Source organism: Giraffa tippelskirchi, chromosome 12 (assembly GCF_054371585.1).
Source record: "Giraffa tippelskirchi isolate mGirTip1 chromosome 12, T2T-mGirTip1v1.2.pri, whole genome shotgun sequence".
Lineage (NCBI taxonomy): Eukaryota > Metazoa > Chordata > Mammalia > Artiodactyla > Giraffidae > Giraffa > Giraffa tippelskirchi.
Genome location: NC_137286.1, coordinates 27,978,671 through 27,994,649, shown reverse-complemented (window position 1 = coordinate 27,994,649; position 15,979 = coordinate 27,978,671). Strand labels below are relative to the sequence as shown.

Here is a 15,979-nt window from a genome sequence, read left to right as displayed (position 1 = left end):
CCACATTTAAAATTATGTCTGGAAGGCACTGTAAATTACAAAATTTAAATTTATAAGAATATCATTGACCTAGCATTTACTCTGGACTTTTCTAAGTAGGGCACATTTTGAACTAGGTTGATTTTTCAAACATGGGAATTTACTATTATTGAAGCAGATCTCTTCATTTTACATCTTACGAATCAAGATATCTTGACTTCTCAATTTTATTTAACCCAGAACATGTTCTAGTTGTGTTTTCATTAGCGTCCTTTGTTCGAGTTACCTTAACAAGACCATTTTAGAATGGACACTGATAACGGTATTTGACATTTATAGTCTCATGAAGGAAAATAATATGTCAACCCTCAATTCACCAGAAGTACAGAAAAGAAAAATGAAACATTAACAAGTCAACTGGTCAAAACAAGTTATCACAATAAGAGCACTGTTGTATATCCTGCTTTAACACTTGGCTTCTCCCCAATGTTTAGGTCGTTAATTGCCTAAGATGGATAAAAAGTCAATTTTTGAGGGGGTATTTCTTAAAACCTTTATGAAAGAAATGCGTTTCTTTTCCATATATAATTTCTTCTTGGATTGAGACCTTAATACATACAGTTGCATACCATCCTTTTTAAATAGACTGTGATTAGACTATAAATTAAATAGACTGTGATGATACATTAAGAAAAAGTTCCTTTCCTAAAAAGTTATAGTCATTTTCAGACAGTGGCTGCTCTGTGCCTTACTGTGCCAACCCAAATTGGTGGATGTCAGGATAATGACCTCCTTTGGCATGGTTCTGTGGTACCAGCACCAGCATACAGTTCTAACATGAGTGCATCTCAGTAAATGTGCTACCAGTGTTCTGTTCTCTTCTGTGTTCTATGCTCTTCTCAACTGGTCTGCTCAGTTTTGTAGAAAAGACACCAATGTTATGGAATCAAGGAATCTAAGGGCAAAATTTAATCTAACGAACCATCTATTAGTCTAAAGCCTGCATTGCTCTTTGTCTTACCGAAGACTGTGAAAACTTGAGCAATAACATCAGGAAGAGAAAACAACCACCAACACCACCCGTGGGCTTCCTGCAGTTCAACAGGTTGGATTCTGAGCTAAAATTCTGACCTGAGTATTCTCACAGAATCAAAACAGATAACTGTCTGATGTTAATTTAATATTATAATGCTGGTTTACAAAAAGACAGTGAAGCACATTTCTAAGTAGAGATAGTACCTACCTCAAAGCCAGGACTCACAGGAGACTGAAACATGAAGTTGTAAAGAGCAAAAAGCAGACAACGGTGCAGAATAAAGGAAGGAAAAAGATAAGAGAACCATGTTATTAGAATAAAGCAATGTATGTTGCTCAACAATATTATTAGCAGATAATAGATCTGTTTTCAACAAAAAGCAAAATGTGATACTAATCAGTCTTTGTGTAACTGAAATATCTGGGTTAGAAATTACTTTTTAATATTTAAAGGGGACTAGAGACTTCAAGATTGCAAAAACAGAGTTTATAGTTTTGAGCTGGTAGAGGGGAAAAAAATATCTACTTATCAGTGTCAGTGATGAGAGACAGTTCATTCACCTTGTTGAAAATAAATCAGAGACAGAATGAAGCATTTTGACCTTTAAGTGAAAGATGAGATTTTCTTCACAATAATTCATCCTCTCAATGGGAAAAGAAAGGAAAAGGTCATCAAAGTAATCAAATGTGACATAGTTGTTATCTGCCTTCAGGCATGAATAAGCTGATGAATAATCAGTATCAGTCAGTGCTGTACAAATCTGGCAAGTCCAATATAGGCTTAGAGTTTTAATGAGAGAAATATGTCTGTGGTGTATTTTTTGCTCATTTTAGAGTCTTTGATGCATAGCATTGCTTTTCTGTCTGATTTCATCCAAGTTTGAAATATAATTCAAAAGTTGAAAGTTTATTAAAATTTTTTTAAGAAGAGGAATATCAATGAAAAAAACATTTTGGTTAAGTAAACAAGTATCTGGTAATTTATGCTGAATACACTTTTTTCACCTCTGTTTCCTCAAGCTTTGGGGGTCAGACCTATTTGATAACTAGAAATCAAATCTAAACTAAAAATAGTTGACTCCCTTAAACAAAAAATGCATGACTGTGTTTTGAAATCAGTAATATTTCCAGTATTGAATAAACCATTACATTTTGAGAAAAATCCCAGTATTTCTTCTCTCAATCACTAAGTATCCTAAGTTGCAATCTACTTCTAAACCATTTTGTCAGAAACTTTGGAAAGTGATGTACATTTACACTGAGGTTCTGCTAAGATTAACTGTTACTCAGTAATACCTGTGTTAGATTACTGCATTAACATGAAGCATGAGCAGAACTCAGGGACGACAATGGCTCATTTGGCCAGATACAAACATGACTTTGGAGGAGAAATTATATAACTCTGTTTCAATGTACTTTTATAGAACATTTTCATACAGAGGCAAAACTTTCTCTTTGGGAGAAGTCAATCAAATTTCCTCAAGTTCTAAAATAAGATATGATCTTGTCATCAAATTATCTCATATCCAAAGCACAGGATTTTCTTCCAGTGTAGCTCTGAATGTCTTATTCTGGGCTATCATCAGAATTCAACTCTAGCTCAGTGCTGGTTCAGTGTTCGGTACTTGAAGATGGCCTAGGCAACACGCATTGACTTATTCCTTTAAGTTACCATTTCTAAAACAGTATTTTTTCCCATTAGGTATTTCCGGGTTTTGTGAGAAAAGGGGATTCCATATCTGAGTCAGTTTAGGAGCACTGATTTCATTATTGTAAGACTTCTGTGAATCATAACTATGCTCAATGAATACTGTGATGTCCAGTACTTGGATGGACAAAGAAGCATTTCCTAATCTTATCTGACTAGGAGAATCAGTTTTTGGATAATATTTTATAGCACCATTATCTTAAAGAAAAAATTTGGGGAATCACACACCTCTGTATTTTTCCCTTGCTAACAAATTAGAATCACCAGAAATGTCCATAGGTCACCAAGAAAAAGAGAACCACATGTTCTTTTGGGAGTTCGCTGGAATATTTTACTAGAGCTTTGTTTTTATTTTTGTTTCCTCCTTGAAGGAAGATCATATGAATAACAGTTTTATATCTGTGGTGAAGACTACTATAGAAAATGTTTACATGTAAATGAATACTATATATATTAGGATGTTGTGGCACATTACTTTCATTTAGCACTCAGAGAATTTATGTTTCCTGTTAGTGAATAATGCAATTTCTATAACTTTAAATTAACTGACAGGAGTCTCAGAATTAAATTTAATTATTAATTATTCTGATATATCATTCTTTTCTCACATGACTTGGGATGAAGAATAGTAATAACTTTGTAACTTGTTATTAGGATATGTACTTGCTATTGTCATTTAAAAATATCTTTACTGAAGTCCAATTTTTATGGCATAAAGTACAGAAAATTCTAGGTGTACCTCTTGATGAACATAAAAGCATGGACCTCTACCCAGATCAAGATGTAGAATATTTCCAGCATCCAGAATGGTTCTTTCCTTCTCCCTCTTAGTTTTTATTGCTCAGAACTTCAGACACTGGATTCATAAGCATATAAACTTTGTGTCTGTTTTTTCCCCTAAATATTATTTTGTGAGATTCATTTATGTTGCTCAAGGAATCAAGAGTTCCTCAATTCTATTGCTGTATTGCTATATACTACTATTCCATTGTATGACTCTATCATTATTTTTGTGTTTCTAGCTTTTAGCTATGATCAATAAAAATGCTAAAAACATGCTTGTAACAATAGGATTTACACTGACACCACTCCCCTGCCCCACAAGATGAAATAGTTAGGTATCCATGTAAAAAATATGAATAAGATTTATAAGAGGAAAAATACAAAACTTTGATGAGTGACATCAAAGAGCTAAATAATGAGATATCCCACATTCACATTTAGGAAGACTCAATACTGTCAATTTGTCAGTTATTCTCAACTCCACCAATAAATTCAATGCAAACCCAATCAAAATTGCAGCAAATTATTTTATGGATATTAAGAAAGTGTTTCTACATTTTATATGGAGAGGCAAAAGACATAGCATAGCCAACACCATACTGAAGAGAAGAACAAAGTTAAAGGACCGATACTATTCAACCTCAAGAGTTACTATAAAGTTATAATGATGAAAACAGTGTAGTATAAGGATGACAAGTACATCAATGAATCAGAATACTGAGTCCCTGAACAGGCCCCCATAAATACAGTCAATTCACCTTTGACAAAGGATCAAAGGCAATAACATGGAGAAAAGATGGTCTCTTCAATAAATGGTACTGGTGACTCACATATAAACAAACGAATTTACACACAAACATTACATGAATTAAATTAATTAACTAAAATTAAGAAGTGAATTAATTTGTCTATGCCCATACCACCCGGATTGTGTCCAGCCTTGTCTGATCTCGCAAGCTAAGCAGGGTTGGGCCTGGTTAGTACTTGGATGTGAGAAGTGAATTAATTTAAGTTATTTTAACTCTACATGAATCACAGACCTAAATGTAAAACACAACACTATAAAAATCACAGAAGATAGCATAAAAGAAAACCTAGGTGACCATGGATATGGTGATGCCTTTTAAAATACATAACCAAAGAGACAATTCATGAAAGATAAGCCTGACTTCATTAAAATAAAAAAATTTCTGCTCTGCAAAAGACAGTGTCAAGAGAATAAGAAGACAAGTCATGGACTGGACTAGGATAAAACATTTGTGAAATATTAGCAAAAAACACATCTAATAAAGACTGTTATTCAAAATATACAAAGGACTCTTAAAATTCTACAATAAGAAAACAAACAACCCAATTTAAAAATGGGCCAAAGACCTTAATAAACAGTATACCAAAGAAGATATACAGATGGCAAGTAAGCATATGAAAAGAAGTTTCATATTATAATATGTCATCAAGAAAATGCCAGTTAAAACAATGAGAAACCACTACAACACACCTCTCAGAATGTGAAATCCAGAACAATGACACCAAATGCTGGCAAAAATGTATGGCAATAGGAATTATCATCCATTGCTGGTGGGAATGCAAAATGGTGCAACTACCTAGGAGACTGGCAGTTTCTGACAAAACTTACCATATGATCCGGCAAGTACACTCTGTGATATTTACCTAGAAGAGCCAAAAAGTTATAGGTTTACACAAAAACCTATATGCGATGCTTATAGTATCCTTACTCATAACTGCCAAAATGTGGAAGCAACCAAGCTGTCCTTTGTTAGATGAATGGATAAATAGGGACAACTGTGGACAGCAAAACAATGGAACAGTAACTTATTCCACATTAAAATTAAATGAGCTGTCAAGACATGAAAAGACACAGAGGATACTTAAATGTGTCCTACTGAGTGAAAGAAGGAGAAGACAATGGCACCCCACTCCAGTCCTCTTGCCTGGAGAATCCCACGGACGGAGGAGCCTGGTGGGCTGCAGTCCATGGGGTCGCTAAGAGTCGGACACGACTGAGCGACTTCACTTTCACTTTTGCCTTTCATGCACTGGAGAAGGAAATGGCAACCCACTCCAGTGTTCCTGCCTGGAGAATCCCAGGGACGGCGGAGCCTGGTGGGCTGCCGTCTATGGGGTCGCACAGAGTCGGACACGACTGAAGCGACTAAGCAGCAGCAAGTGAAAGAAGCCAAACTGGAAAGGGTACATACTGTATGATTTCAACTATATGACGTTCTGAAAAAGCCCAAACCACAGAGAGAGTGAAAAAAAAAAAAATCATTAGTTGTAGGGGTTGGGTGGAGGGGATGAGGGGAGAATAGATAGAGCTAAGAGGACTTTAAGGGCAGTGAAAATATTCTGTATGATACCACGATGATAAGTAAACATCATTATACATTTGTCCAGATCCACAGAATGGATAACACCATGAGTGAACTAAAGCAAACTGTGGACTTTGTGTGATTATGATGTATCCATGTTTGTTCATCAGTATCAGGAAAAGTACCACTCTGTTGAGTGATGGTGATACTGTGTGGGAGGTTTGCATCTGTGGGGGCTATGATAACATGTGGGGGTGTATGTGAACTCTCTATGCCTTCCTTTTGATTTTGCCATGAACCTAAAGCTGCTTTAAAAAAGTGAAGTCTAAAAAAAAATTTTAAATGCTTCCATATATCTTTCCATGTATGTCTATACACATTCTGGTAAATATATACCTAGGAGTAAAACTGCTGAGTCACATGATATGTATATATTCAGCTTTAGAAGATAATTGCCAACCAGAAAGCCAAAGTTGCTAAACCAAATTATATCTCCAGTAGTAGTGTATGTGAGTTCCAGTTGTTCCAAATCTTCACCAATACCTGTCACTATCGGTTGTTTTCTCCCAATGTTAGGTATTCAGTGCTGTGCTTAGTCAGTCGTGTCTGACTCTGCAACCCCTTGGATTGTAGACCGCCAGGCTCCTCTCTCCATGGGGATTCTCCAGGCAAGAATACTGGAGAGGGCTGCTGTACCCTCCTCCGGGGGATCTTCTCAACCCAGGGACTGTACCCAGGTCTCCTGCATTGCAGGTGGATTCTTTACAGATTCTTTACTGTTTGAGCCACTAGGGAAGCCCATGAATACTGGAGTGGGTAGCCTATCCCTATTCCAGGGGATCTTCCCGATCCAGGAATCAAACCAGTGACTCCTGCATTGTAGGTAAATTCTTTACCAGCTGAGCTACCAGAGAACCCCTGGTGTAGAGATATTTCATTGTAGATTTAACTTTAGACTATTTGATAACTAATGATGCAAAATATATTTTCAAGGCTTATCAGCTGTCTTCTTTTGTAAAGTGCTGTTCAAGTACTTTGCTTATATATTAAATAAGGTTGTGTGTCTTTTCAAGTTTCACAGATGTTCTTAATACATTTGGATATGAGTCATTTATAAGATATATATATATATACACACACACACACATATTATATATATTGAAAATGTCTTCTTTTATTCTATGACTTGCTTTTCGACATTTTTAATGGTATATTTCACTGAAAACAATTTGTTACTTTTAATGGTTACCAATTTATCAGTTTTTTCCCTCTGTCATCAGTGGTTTGAGTCCTATTTTTAAAAGTTTCTCATGACTCAAGTTATTGTAGATATTCTTTTATGTTATTTCCTAGAAGCTTCTAATCTCCCTAGAAGTTATTTTCATGTGGTATAAGGTAAGGTCATGATTCATATTTTCCACATACATATACAGAAATACTTGTTGGAAAAAAAATCTTGTTCTCACAGCAGTGGTATAATTGTCAAAAATTAGTTGGTCTGTACACGCATATAGTTTCTGGATGACTCCTGTTCTGTTTCACTGGTTTATTAATACTTTTCTGTTCCTGTGTAATACCACACTGTCTTTATACTTAGTCTTGTGTAACACCACACTGTTTTAACTATGACTTCATGGTGGTAAGTTTGGGAATTCTCCAGGTTTGTTATACATCAGGGGTTCCCAAACGCTACACGACTGACATTCTGAGCCAGGTAATTCTTTGCTTGGGGGGCTGTCTGGTGCATTGGTCCCTCAAATCCAAACTGTCTTGGTTGTTCTTGGGCACCTTTATATATTGTTTTGTTATATTCTCTTATACTTTATTCAGCTTTTATAATTGTCCCTTATAGGAGAGTTGATTGATACAAACTTCTTCATAGCTAGGAGCAAAACTTCAGGAGTAAATTATTAACTTTTTGCCTAAGTCTAAGCCTTGCATAACATGATTTCAAATAAATGACTTTCTTTAACTTTTCCTTAATACCACACAAACATCTGTACTTTTTAAAAAAATGATGTGTAAATCACAAATAAACTAATTGGATCATTTAAGCTGGAATCAAGATTGCCAGGAGAAATATCAATAACCTCAGATATGCAGATGACACCACCCTTATGGCAGAAAGCAAAGAGGAACTAAAGAGCCTCTTGATGAAAGTGAAAGAGGAGACTGAAAAAGTTGGCTTAAAACTCAACATTCAGAAAACTAAGATCATGGCATCCAGTCCCATCACTTCATTGCAAAGGATGAGGAAACAAAGGAAACAGTGACAGACTATTTTGGGGAGCTCCAAAATCACTGTAGATGGTGACGGTAGTCATGAAATTTAAAGACACTTGCTCCTTGGAAGAAAAGCTATGAACAACCTAGACAGCATATTAGAAAGCAGAGACATTACTTTGCCAACAAAGGTCCATCTAGTCAAGGCTATGGTTTTTCCAGTGGTCATGTATGGATGTGAGAGGTGGACTATAAAGAAAGCTGAGCGCCACAGAACCGATGCTTTTGAACTGTGGTGTTGGAGAAGACTCTTGAGAGTCCCTTGGACTGCAAGGAGATCCAGCCAGTCCATCCTAAAGGAGATCAGTCCTGGGTGTTCATTGGAAGGACTGATGTTGAAGCTGAAACTCCAATACTTTGGCCACCTGATGCGAAGAGCTGACTCATTTGAAAAGACCCTGATGCTGGGAAAGACTGAAGGCAAGAGGAGAAGGAGACAAAAGAGTATGAGATGGTTGGATGGCATCACCAACACAATGCGCATGAGTTTGAGTAGGCTCCAGGAGTTGGTGATGGACAGGGAAGCCTGGCGTGCTGCAGTCCACGGGGTTGCAAACAGTTGGACATGACTGAGTGACTGAACTGACTGAATCTTGACTTCCCTTCTGCAACTGTCTTAAAGTTTATAAAACTGATTTAGTCTTAATAAGTTTATTTATACATAATAAAAAACATATTAGTGTGCCCTCCTTAAGTACCTACTGAGTTTTTCTTGTTGCCTTCTAACACAAGTGATGATGTACAAAAAGATATACACTCTTGCAGAGATATTAAGCCATTAATTGTCTATATTTTGGATTTTCTTAAAAACGGACTACATCATGGCTGGAATAATGGATACAGTTTACTGTCAAAGTTGATGACAGATAAAGCTTGTCATAAGATCTATGTTGTTATATTTTTCTTTCTATATTAGCAGCACTATAGAAATCCAAGTTCAACATACTTGCCAGAAATAGGTAAATTAATAGAATTAGCAATATTTTAATCTGTATGTGAAATGATGATTTTTAAGTTAAAAACAAGGAATCAAGTGTGGAAGAGAAAGTCATTTTCTTACATTTGGGAGAAAATCTATACTGATGGCAGACATGCAACATGGGTGGTCTAGTGGCATTAGTTAGCAATGCCCCCTCTATATAGGCCATTATTCTTTTCAGAAGTGGAAAATATTCTTTACTGTATATTGGACTAAACTATTTTAAATCATTACCATAATATTATCTTTGTCTAGGCATTCACTATAACTTTTAAACTATAGTTACTGGTCTTTTGTGTTCTGTCCAGGGATGAAAAGAGACATATTTGCTGTACTCCAAGTATGCAGAGAGAGACACACAGGCTGCTGACAGGGACACAAAGGGCTCTGATGAATGTAAAACACACATCTGAGAGCCAGCATGTCCCAAACACTATTTCCAAAGGCATTTTTCATTTAGAGATTACCTGAAAAGCTTTTTACACAAGGTTATGAAAGTTTATATAATACTTTTCAAAATATCTTGTGGCTCCAAATTTTCCCACCTCATAAATATCTTATTAGATCAAACTTTTATAAGCATTCTTGGCAAATGTAGTTGAAAATCTCATTTTTAAAATGCATTTTTCAAACATATTTTTAAGCATTTATTATAACATTTTCATTCAGTAATAAATCACTAATGAATGTGACACCTGGTGTACAATATAGTTTATAATCAAGTAATTTGAATAATTAAATAATTAAGTAATTTGATTAAATAAAGCAATTAAAGCAATTAAATGATCTGGGTGAAAAACACAAAAACCCGCTTAAAGACTTCGGTAATCTAAATTAAATGTGTACATAAGTTATATATACGCAAGTATGTAATAATTTAATTCATATTTATAAACTCTAAATGATATATATATATATATATATGATGTTTGGAAGTATATATAGACATATATATATGTGCATATATGTATATATTAGTAAAAACTGAGATAGTTTTGAAAGATAAATATTCAGCATTAATTATCTAGATTCTAGTCTATTCTAATGATGAATAACTTTAGAGTTTAATCTTATGAAATGTTAACTAATTTTTAAAAATGTTTTCCTGGTAAAACTCAAAACAGTACAAACTGATTTAAAATTCTGTTTCTTAAACTTGTTTAAAAGTGTCTATCCTGTAAATAGTATGATTCTCACATTTAAAAGCAAGAATAACTGCTAACTTATAAAATCAATACTTATAAAAATTCAAATGAAATCAAGAAATTTCAGAGTTGGAAAGATAATATGAGAATTATTTGAAAAAGTAAATAGAATTTGACTTAAGCACCTTTCAGTAAGAGTATCATTAGTTCTAATACAACTTTCTAGAATAACATATAATCACACACAAGTATTCTGAATAGTCACCAAAATATAATAATATATTCTACTAGCTATTGATGGGATTTACTGCCTGCCTTACTCTAACAGGTTCACTTCATGAAAATACAAGAAAACTCCCCCTGAAAAAGTCATAGTAACAGAGTATGGACTTTTCCTATTTATCGAAATAAGCATTCATTTGACTTAGATGTCTGGTTTATGCTGTAACAAAATTTAAGTGATATAAAGATCACAATAAAATAGCTTCCAAACAATAAATTAATTAATATGACCTTTATAGAGATGGCTTCAAAATGTATTACACCCCTCTCCACTCCAGTGATTTATTTAACCTAAATGTTTCATAATTTTTATTTTTTCTCTTTAACTGATATTTACAATAATTAGATTATAAAATGTTTTCTGTAAAATCTACTGTCAGAGCGAGTAAACATAGATTTCTAAGCTCACACCGTTATCTTATTTCAGAAAAAAAAGTTCTTATTTTAAACGTTGCCCATGATTATCACAATTTTTGCTTTGCTTTGAGTGTCTTGAAAATCCAAATTTAACTTTCTTAAAGAAAATATTTAAGTCATATCCACAGATATATATGGAAATATTTAAAGTACTATGTGCTGTTTTTCTCATGACGTTTGTCAATCAGTGTCACTCTGACACTACATCGGCACATATGCCATTAATGCCAAACAAGTAAATACCTTCATCTTTCATAAGAGAAAACTGCAAATTTTCTCCCACAATAAACAGTCAGCTATACCACAAAGTACTCTAATAATCTTCAGAGAAGAACATCTTTTATCTCTGGTTTCCAAATTTTGACAAACTATGTTTTGCAACATTCACACATTATATCGTGCTGCTCTGGCTCCATGACCATGATGAAACCTCACAGACTTTAAAACTGCTCTAAGCTCACAGATAAGAGCACACTTAAAGCTGTTGGTTATTTGCTGAGGCACTGACCAATCTACAGCACAAGCCCTGAAGAAACGCAGTCAACACCCTGGCTGTGTTCTTCCTCCCAGGGCACTGTCTTGGATTGACACTGTTACCACATCATCCTTCACATTTCTCATGTAAACAGGGAAATAGATAAACAGGCCATACCAGAAGGGGCTCGTCGGGGGCACTGGTGGAGAGCTCGGCAGATGCTGTGCGGACAGTGCCGAGCCCAGTAAGGGAGACGTTCGAGAGCCTTCTCCGCCTCACGCCACTGCAGTTGTTGGGGATTTTAAATGCACATCTCTTGTGGTAATTCAGGCCACATCCTAGAAGGAGAAACCAAAAATGACTTTTGTTCAATGATAAATTAATAGCTACTCTAGTATATGGTATAAATTATGAATTTTGAGAAATAGTACTGCTTCCATTTTTCTTCAGGCTGTTGGCAAATTTAAATTTTCTCTTAGGCTTTTTCTGAGCTTTATCTTCCCAATATGTCAATAAGCGGGGTTTTGAAATCTGATGTTATTGGATAAGCTCAGCAACCAGTCTAGTTATCAGTTTTAAAAATGTTTTCTAACATAAAGGACTTCGTCTTTGAGGGATTCAGCAACAAAACTCCAAAGGGATGACCTGTTTTTAGCTTCTATAAGTTCTATTGTGAGGGAAAATTAATCAAAAGGTTTCACAACTTCTGAACTATACTGATTTTTGAGTCAAGACTCCACAAAACTTGTTTGTCTACCTGGCCTTGGACGATTTACTTCACCTCAGTCTTCCTGTTGGTAAAATGGGGATAACAACTACCTTGTAGAATCATTAAGAAAATATGTAAAATATTTCACATGCTAGTTTCCACAGGTAAATAACTAGGAAAGCACTGTTTTTCTCTCAACATTTCTACTGTTCATAGTTCTCGCATTGTAGTCTTACCTCAAAATTTTCCCATGGGTCACAGAGTAGGCAAATTTTCATACAACTACCCTTTAGGTAGACTTTCTTCTAGATCACTGTCTCTTACCTTCCCTTTTTACAAACAAAAATTCAGGAATTATGGTTACCTTATTTATAGGATTCATCATGAAAGCCTGGGTTTTTTGGTCAACGTTCAAACAGCTCTATCCCTCCCTACTCCACCCCTTAAATAGTAAGGTCAGGGTATAATCTGGTTTGTTTTTAAGAATACATCATGGTGTTCTAGAAATTGGATTGAGCAGTTCAAGGAGTTCTGTCCATAGAAGACGATATAGCTATGATCTCGGTGTGGAAACCTTGGTACATGTTCCAGCCGGTCTCCCGACAGCTGAATGATCTTGGATGGTTTGATTAAACTTCTGAATCTTAGCTCATTTCAACAAACATTTATTGAATGCTTATTATTCCAAGTTCTAGCTTAAGATACAAACTGTGCTGTTTAGTCTGTTAGCAAAATAATCAACACCTTATAAGAGAGAAACAAATCCATGCAACATAGGGGAAAAGATAGGAGAATCTGGTTTCCCAGATCAGAGCTAGTATGATGAAGACAGGAAATGAACAGAACAGAATCCATGCACTCCCCAGATCCATGGAAGATATCCGAGGGAAAGAAGAAATTGCAGAAAAGATCACAACATAAGCAGGTAACCCCAGCACATGTTCCATTGGGCCAGGAAGGGAAATAACTTTACCTTCACATTTAAGGCCTTGACGCACCAGCCCCCACAGCATTTCTCCACAGTGATCACAGAAAGCTGGAGCTCTGTATGAATGAACAAAGAGAGTGTGGGGGCGAATTTGAAAGTCTTCAAAGGTGGCAGAAGCTGTAAAAATAAAAAAACATTAAAAAATAAGTTGAATGAACACCCTGATCTGTACATAATTTGTATACATGATAACTACTACGCAGGTATGTATATAACTCTCGGCAAAGTTAGGCAAGATGCAACACTGCTTGACTTTTAGCCATTCCACTCCGTTCTTCCCAACCACAGCTCTACAAGTGGTGGCACAGGAACCTCTTTCTTGTCTTCCTGATTCCTAAGGTCTCAGACCACTTCAAAAACAGCCAAAGGGATACTTGTATATGTATGGCTGAGTCTGTTTGCTTTCCACCTGAAACTATCACAACATTGTTAATCAGCTATACTCCAACATAAAATAAAAAGTTTAAAAAAATAGCCAAAACACGAGAAGAATGAATGAAAGGATAAGTCAACTTGATTTATAGATAGGGGATGTTACTTGAAAATACTTTGCTTCTTCTCTTACTTTAAATGAACCCCAGGTATTTAGAAATATTAAAGGAAAAGAAACTCTTGATGAATTTTATTTAGACAGATTAGAGGAAAGTGTACTTGAACACGACCTTGAAGAGAGGTACAGTAGAAGGGTGGGGTCCAACTGGAACACAAGAAATCTAAGCGGCCTCTTTTGGGGAGATAAAAGTTGTTTGAACTCTTATGCAATATAAGCAAGCATTTAAATCCTGATCTAAAAATAACAAGCAGCCTCTTCATCAATATGCCAAACAGAGGGATTTAATATACACACAGCTGAACTACAGTCCACTTTGAAAAATATACTTTAGTAAATCATATTCATGTTATAGGGTATTTTATTATTGCATATTCTATACGATATTCATACAGAGTGTTGAAATTCATTATTTTTTAATTATACTTTTCCATAGGATTTTTAAATTATGTCATAAAAATAGTCTATGTTTCTTCTGGTGTTGCTTAAATCAAGAAATAGAAAGGTACAAAGAATACAAAGTGAAAGGCCACTCCTTTCTCCCAAATTCTAATGAGTGTGGCTGTATTTTCTAGACCTATTTGCACACATAGCCTGATTCTGAGGCTGCCGAGTATAGCCTGGGAAGAGCTGACCACAGACTGAGAAGAGCTAGGGGAGGCTTTGCCATTACCCGAGTGACACCTCACTTAATCGTCATGAGCCTCAGTTTCCCACACATAAAAAGAAAGGCCTGACTGATGGTGACTTCTCTTAACCCCTGAACTGTAAACTTCCATTAATTTTAAGAGGACCAGGTGCACTTAATTTCATAAGGTTTTATGCAAAGAGAATTTTGTGGGAAACTTAGGTCTTACATAGATCATTCTATTCTGCCTTCCCTTCTCTTCCCGCTGTTTGTCTTCTTGCCTCACTTTTTCAACACTTATTAAACGCCTTTTCCATGTTGTCTGTCAATGGTCCCAATCCAGCTCAAAAATGTAAAGATAAGTAAGACATATTTACAGAGCTTACCAGACCAGCAGGAGACAGATGAAAACAAATTTAAAAAACTCCATAATAACTTCTAAATAACTTAAAATAACTTTTTAAGGTTCAAAGAAGCTACAAAGTTTGGCCTAAGTTACTAAATAGGACTAAGACTACAACCCACAAGTGTTTTGTCTCCAATCCAGGCTCCTTTTCATCATTCCTGTGTTACATCTTATCTTTCCTAACTCGGCCCCAAGAGTTATATCCGACAGCCCCACTGTGCGAGAAATAAACATCTGCAGTTTTCCTGCTGGTGCTTTGGATAGCAAGTACAGGCCAACGAATCGCCTGTGGAGAATACTTATGAAGTGCTTACCTTGCTTGCTAAGTATGCAAAGTGTGACAGAGTGAATGCTGAAGCTGTAGGCAATTCACCCCTGCTAGATAGGTGTCCAAAACTAGGAGGGCAACTTTGAGTATCATATCCCTCAGAGCAAATGAAAACAGAACATGCAGGAAATTGAAACACTTCAATCAGAAAGAATGTTACTGACGGTTTACAGAACATATAATTGGATCATAAAAGGAGATGAAAAATTTTAATGCATTGGTTTTCCCTTGAATCTTGAATAAAAGTACTTTATTCCAAATTAATGTACTTTATTATTGGAAACAAACTATCAACTTATTAAAGGTACAATTTTTACTCAATGGAAAGATAATGAGAATGGTAATACGGTTAAGGTTTATTGTACTCTTACTATATACTGGACACTAAACTAAGAGATTAAAGTGTGGGAAGAAGGAGCTAATCAAAGAACTGTAGCCAAGTAATCTGCTCTAGCATTACCTACAAGGAGTTCTGATTAATGTTAATATTTCTTACAAAAAGAATTTCAATTGAAATAAGATTGAGAAATTGCATTATTATGTTTCTCACTTCAAGTTTCACAATATTATGGTCAATGCTTATTCTAAGTAAATCAGTAAAAAGGTATGGTTTGAGTACCAATCAATTTGCTTTTATAATCTGGTCAAAATGTGTCTAACTTTGTAAATGCTAAATCCTCCTTAAAATTGGTCTCTCACCATCATGGACAAAAACTGCTTTTAAAACATCAAAGAAAAGAGCTGAAGAAAATATTTTGTGCCAACCATTAACTCCTAACTTCTCCCCTGCCTCTCCCTCCACCCCCTACTCCCACTGAATGACACCAAACAACTGTGGCAATACCATGATAGCAATTAGTTAAATAATTAAGGTAGTTTTCAAAATAAGGAATCTTAGTACCTGACAATACTAATACCTAGCTGCATTCAGATTTTTTGAATTAATCAGAAAGA

General features: G+C 35.4%; 1 protein-coding gene across 9 annotated transcripts in view; it reads right to left on the bottom strand.

Moving 5' to 3' along the window:
- PRKD1 (protein kinase D1) overlaps positions 1–15,979 on the bottom strand; it is a 773,210-nt gene that overhangs the window by 70,678 nt on the left and 686,553 nt on the right. For 4 of the 9 annotated variants that reach the window (XR_014070759.1, XM_081548073.1, XM_081548075.1 and 1 more), the window contains 2 exons: positions 13,099–13,230; positions 11,594–11,754 (listed from right to left, as the gene is read on the bottom strand). Coding sequence is in view for 6 of the 9 variants with exons in the window: in XM_081548073.1 (XP_081404199.1) it covers positions 11,594–11,754; positions 13,099–13,230 (293 nt within the window). In the remaining 3 variants the exon portion in view is untranslated. Of the gene's footprint in view, positions 1–1,222; positions 1,247–11,584; positions 11,755–13,098; positions 13,231–15,979 lie in introns of all 9 variants that reach the window. The other 5 variants (XR_014070757.1, XM_081548070.1, XM_081548074.1 and 2 more) reach the window with 2 other exon arrangements.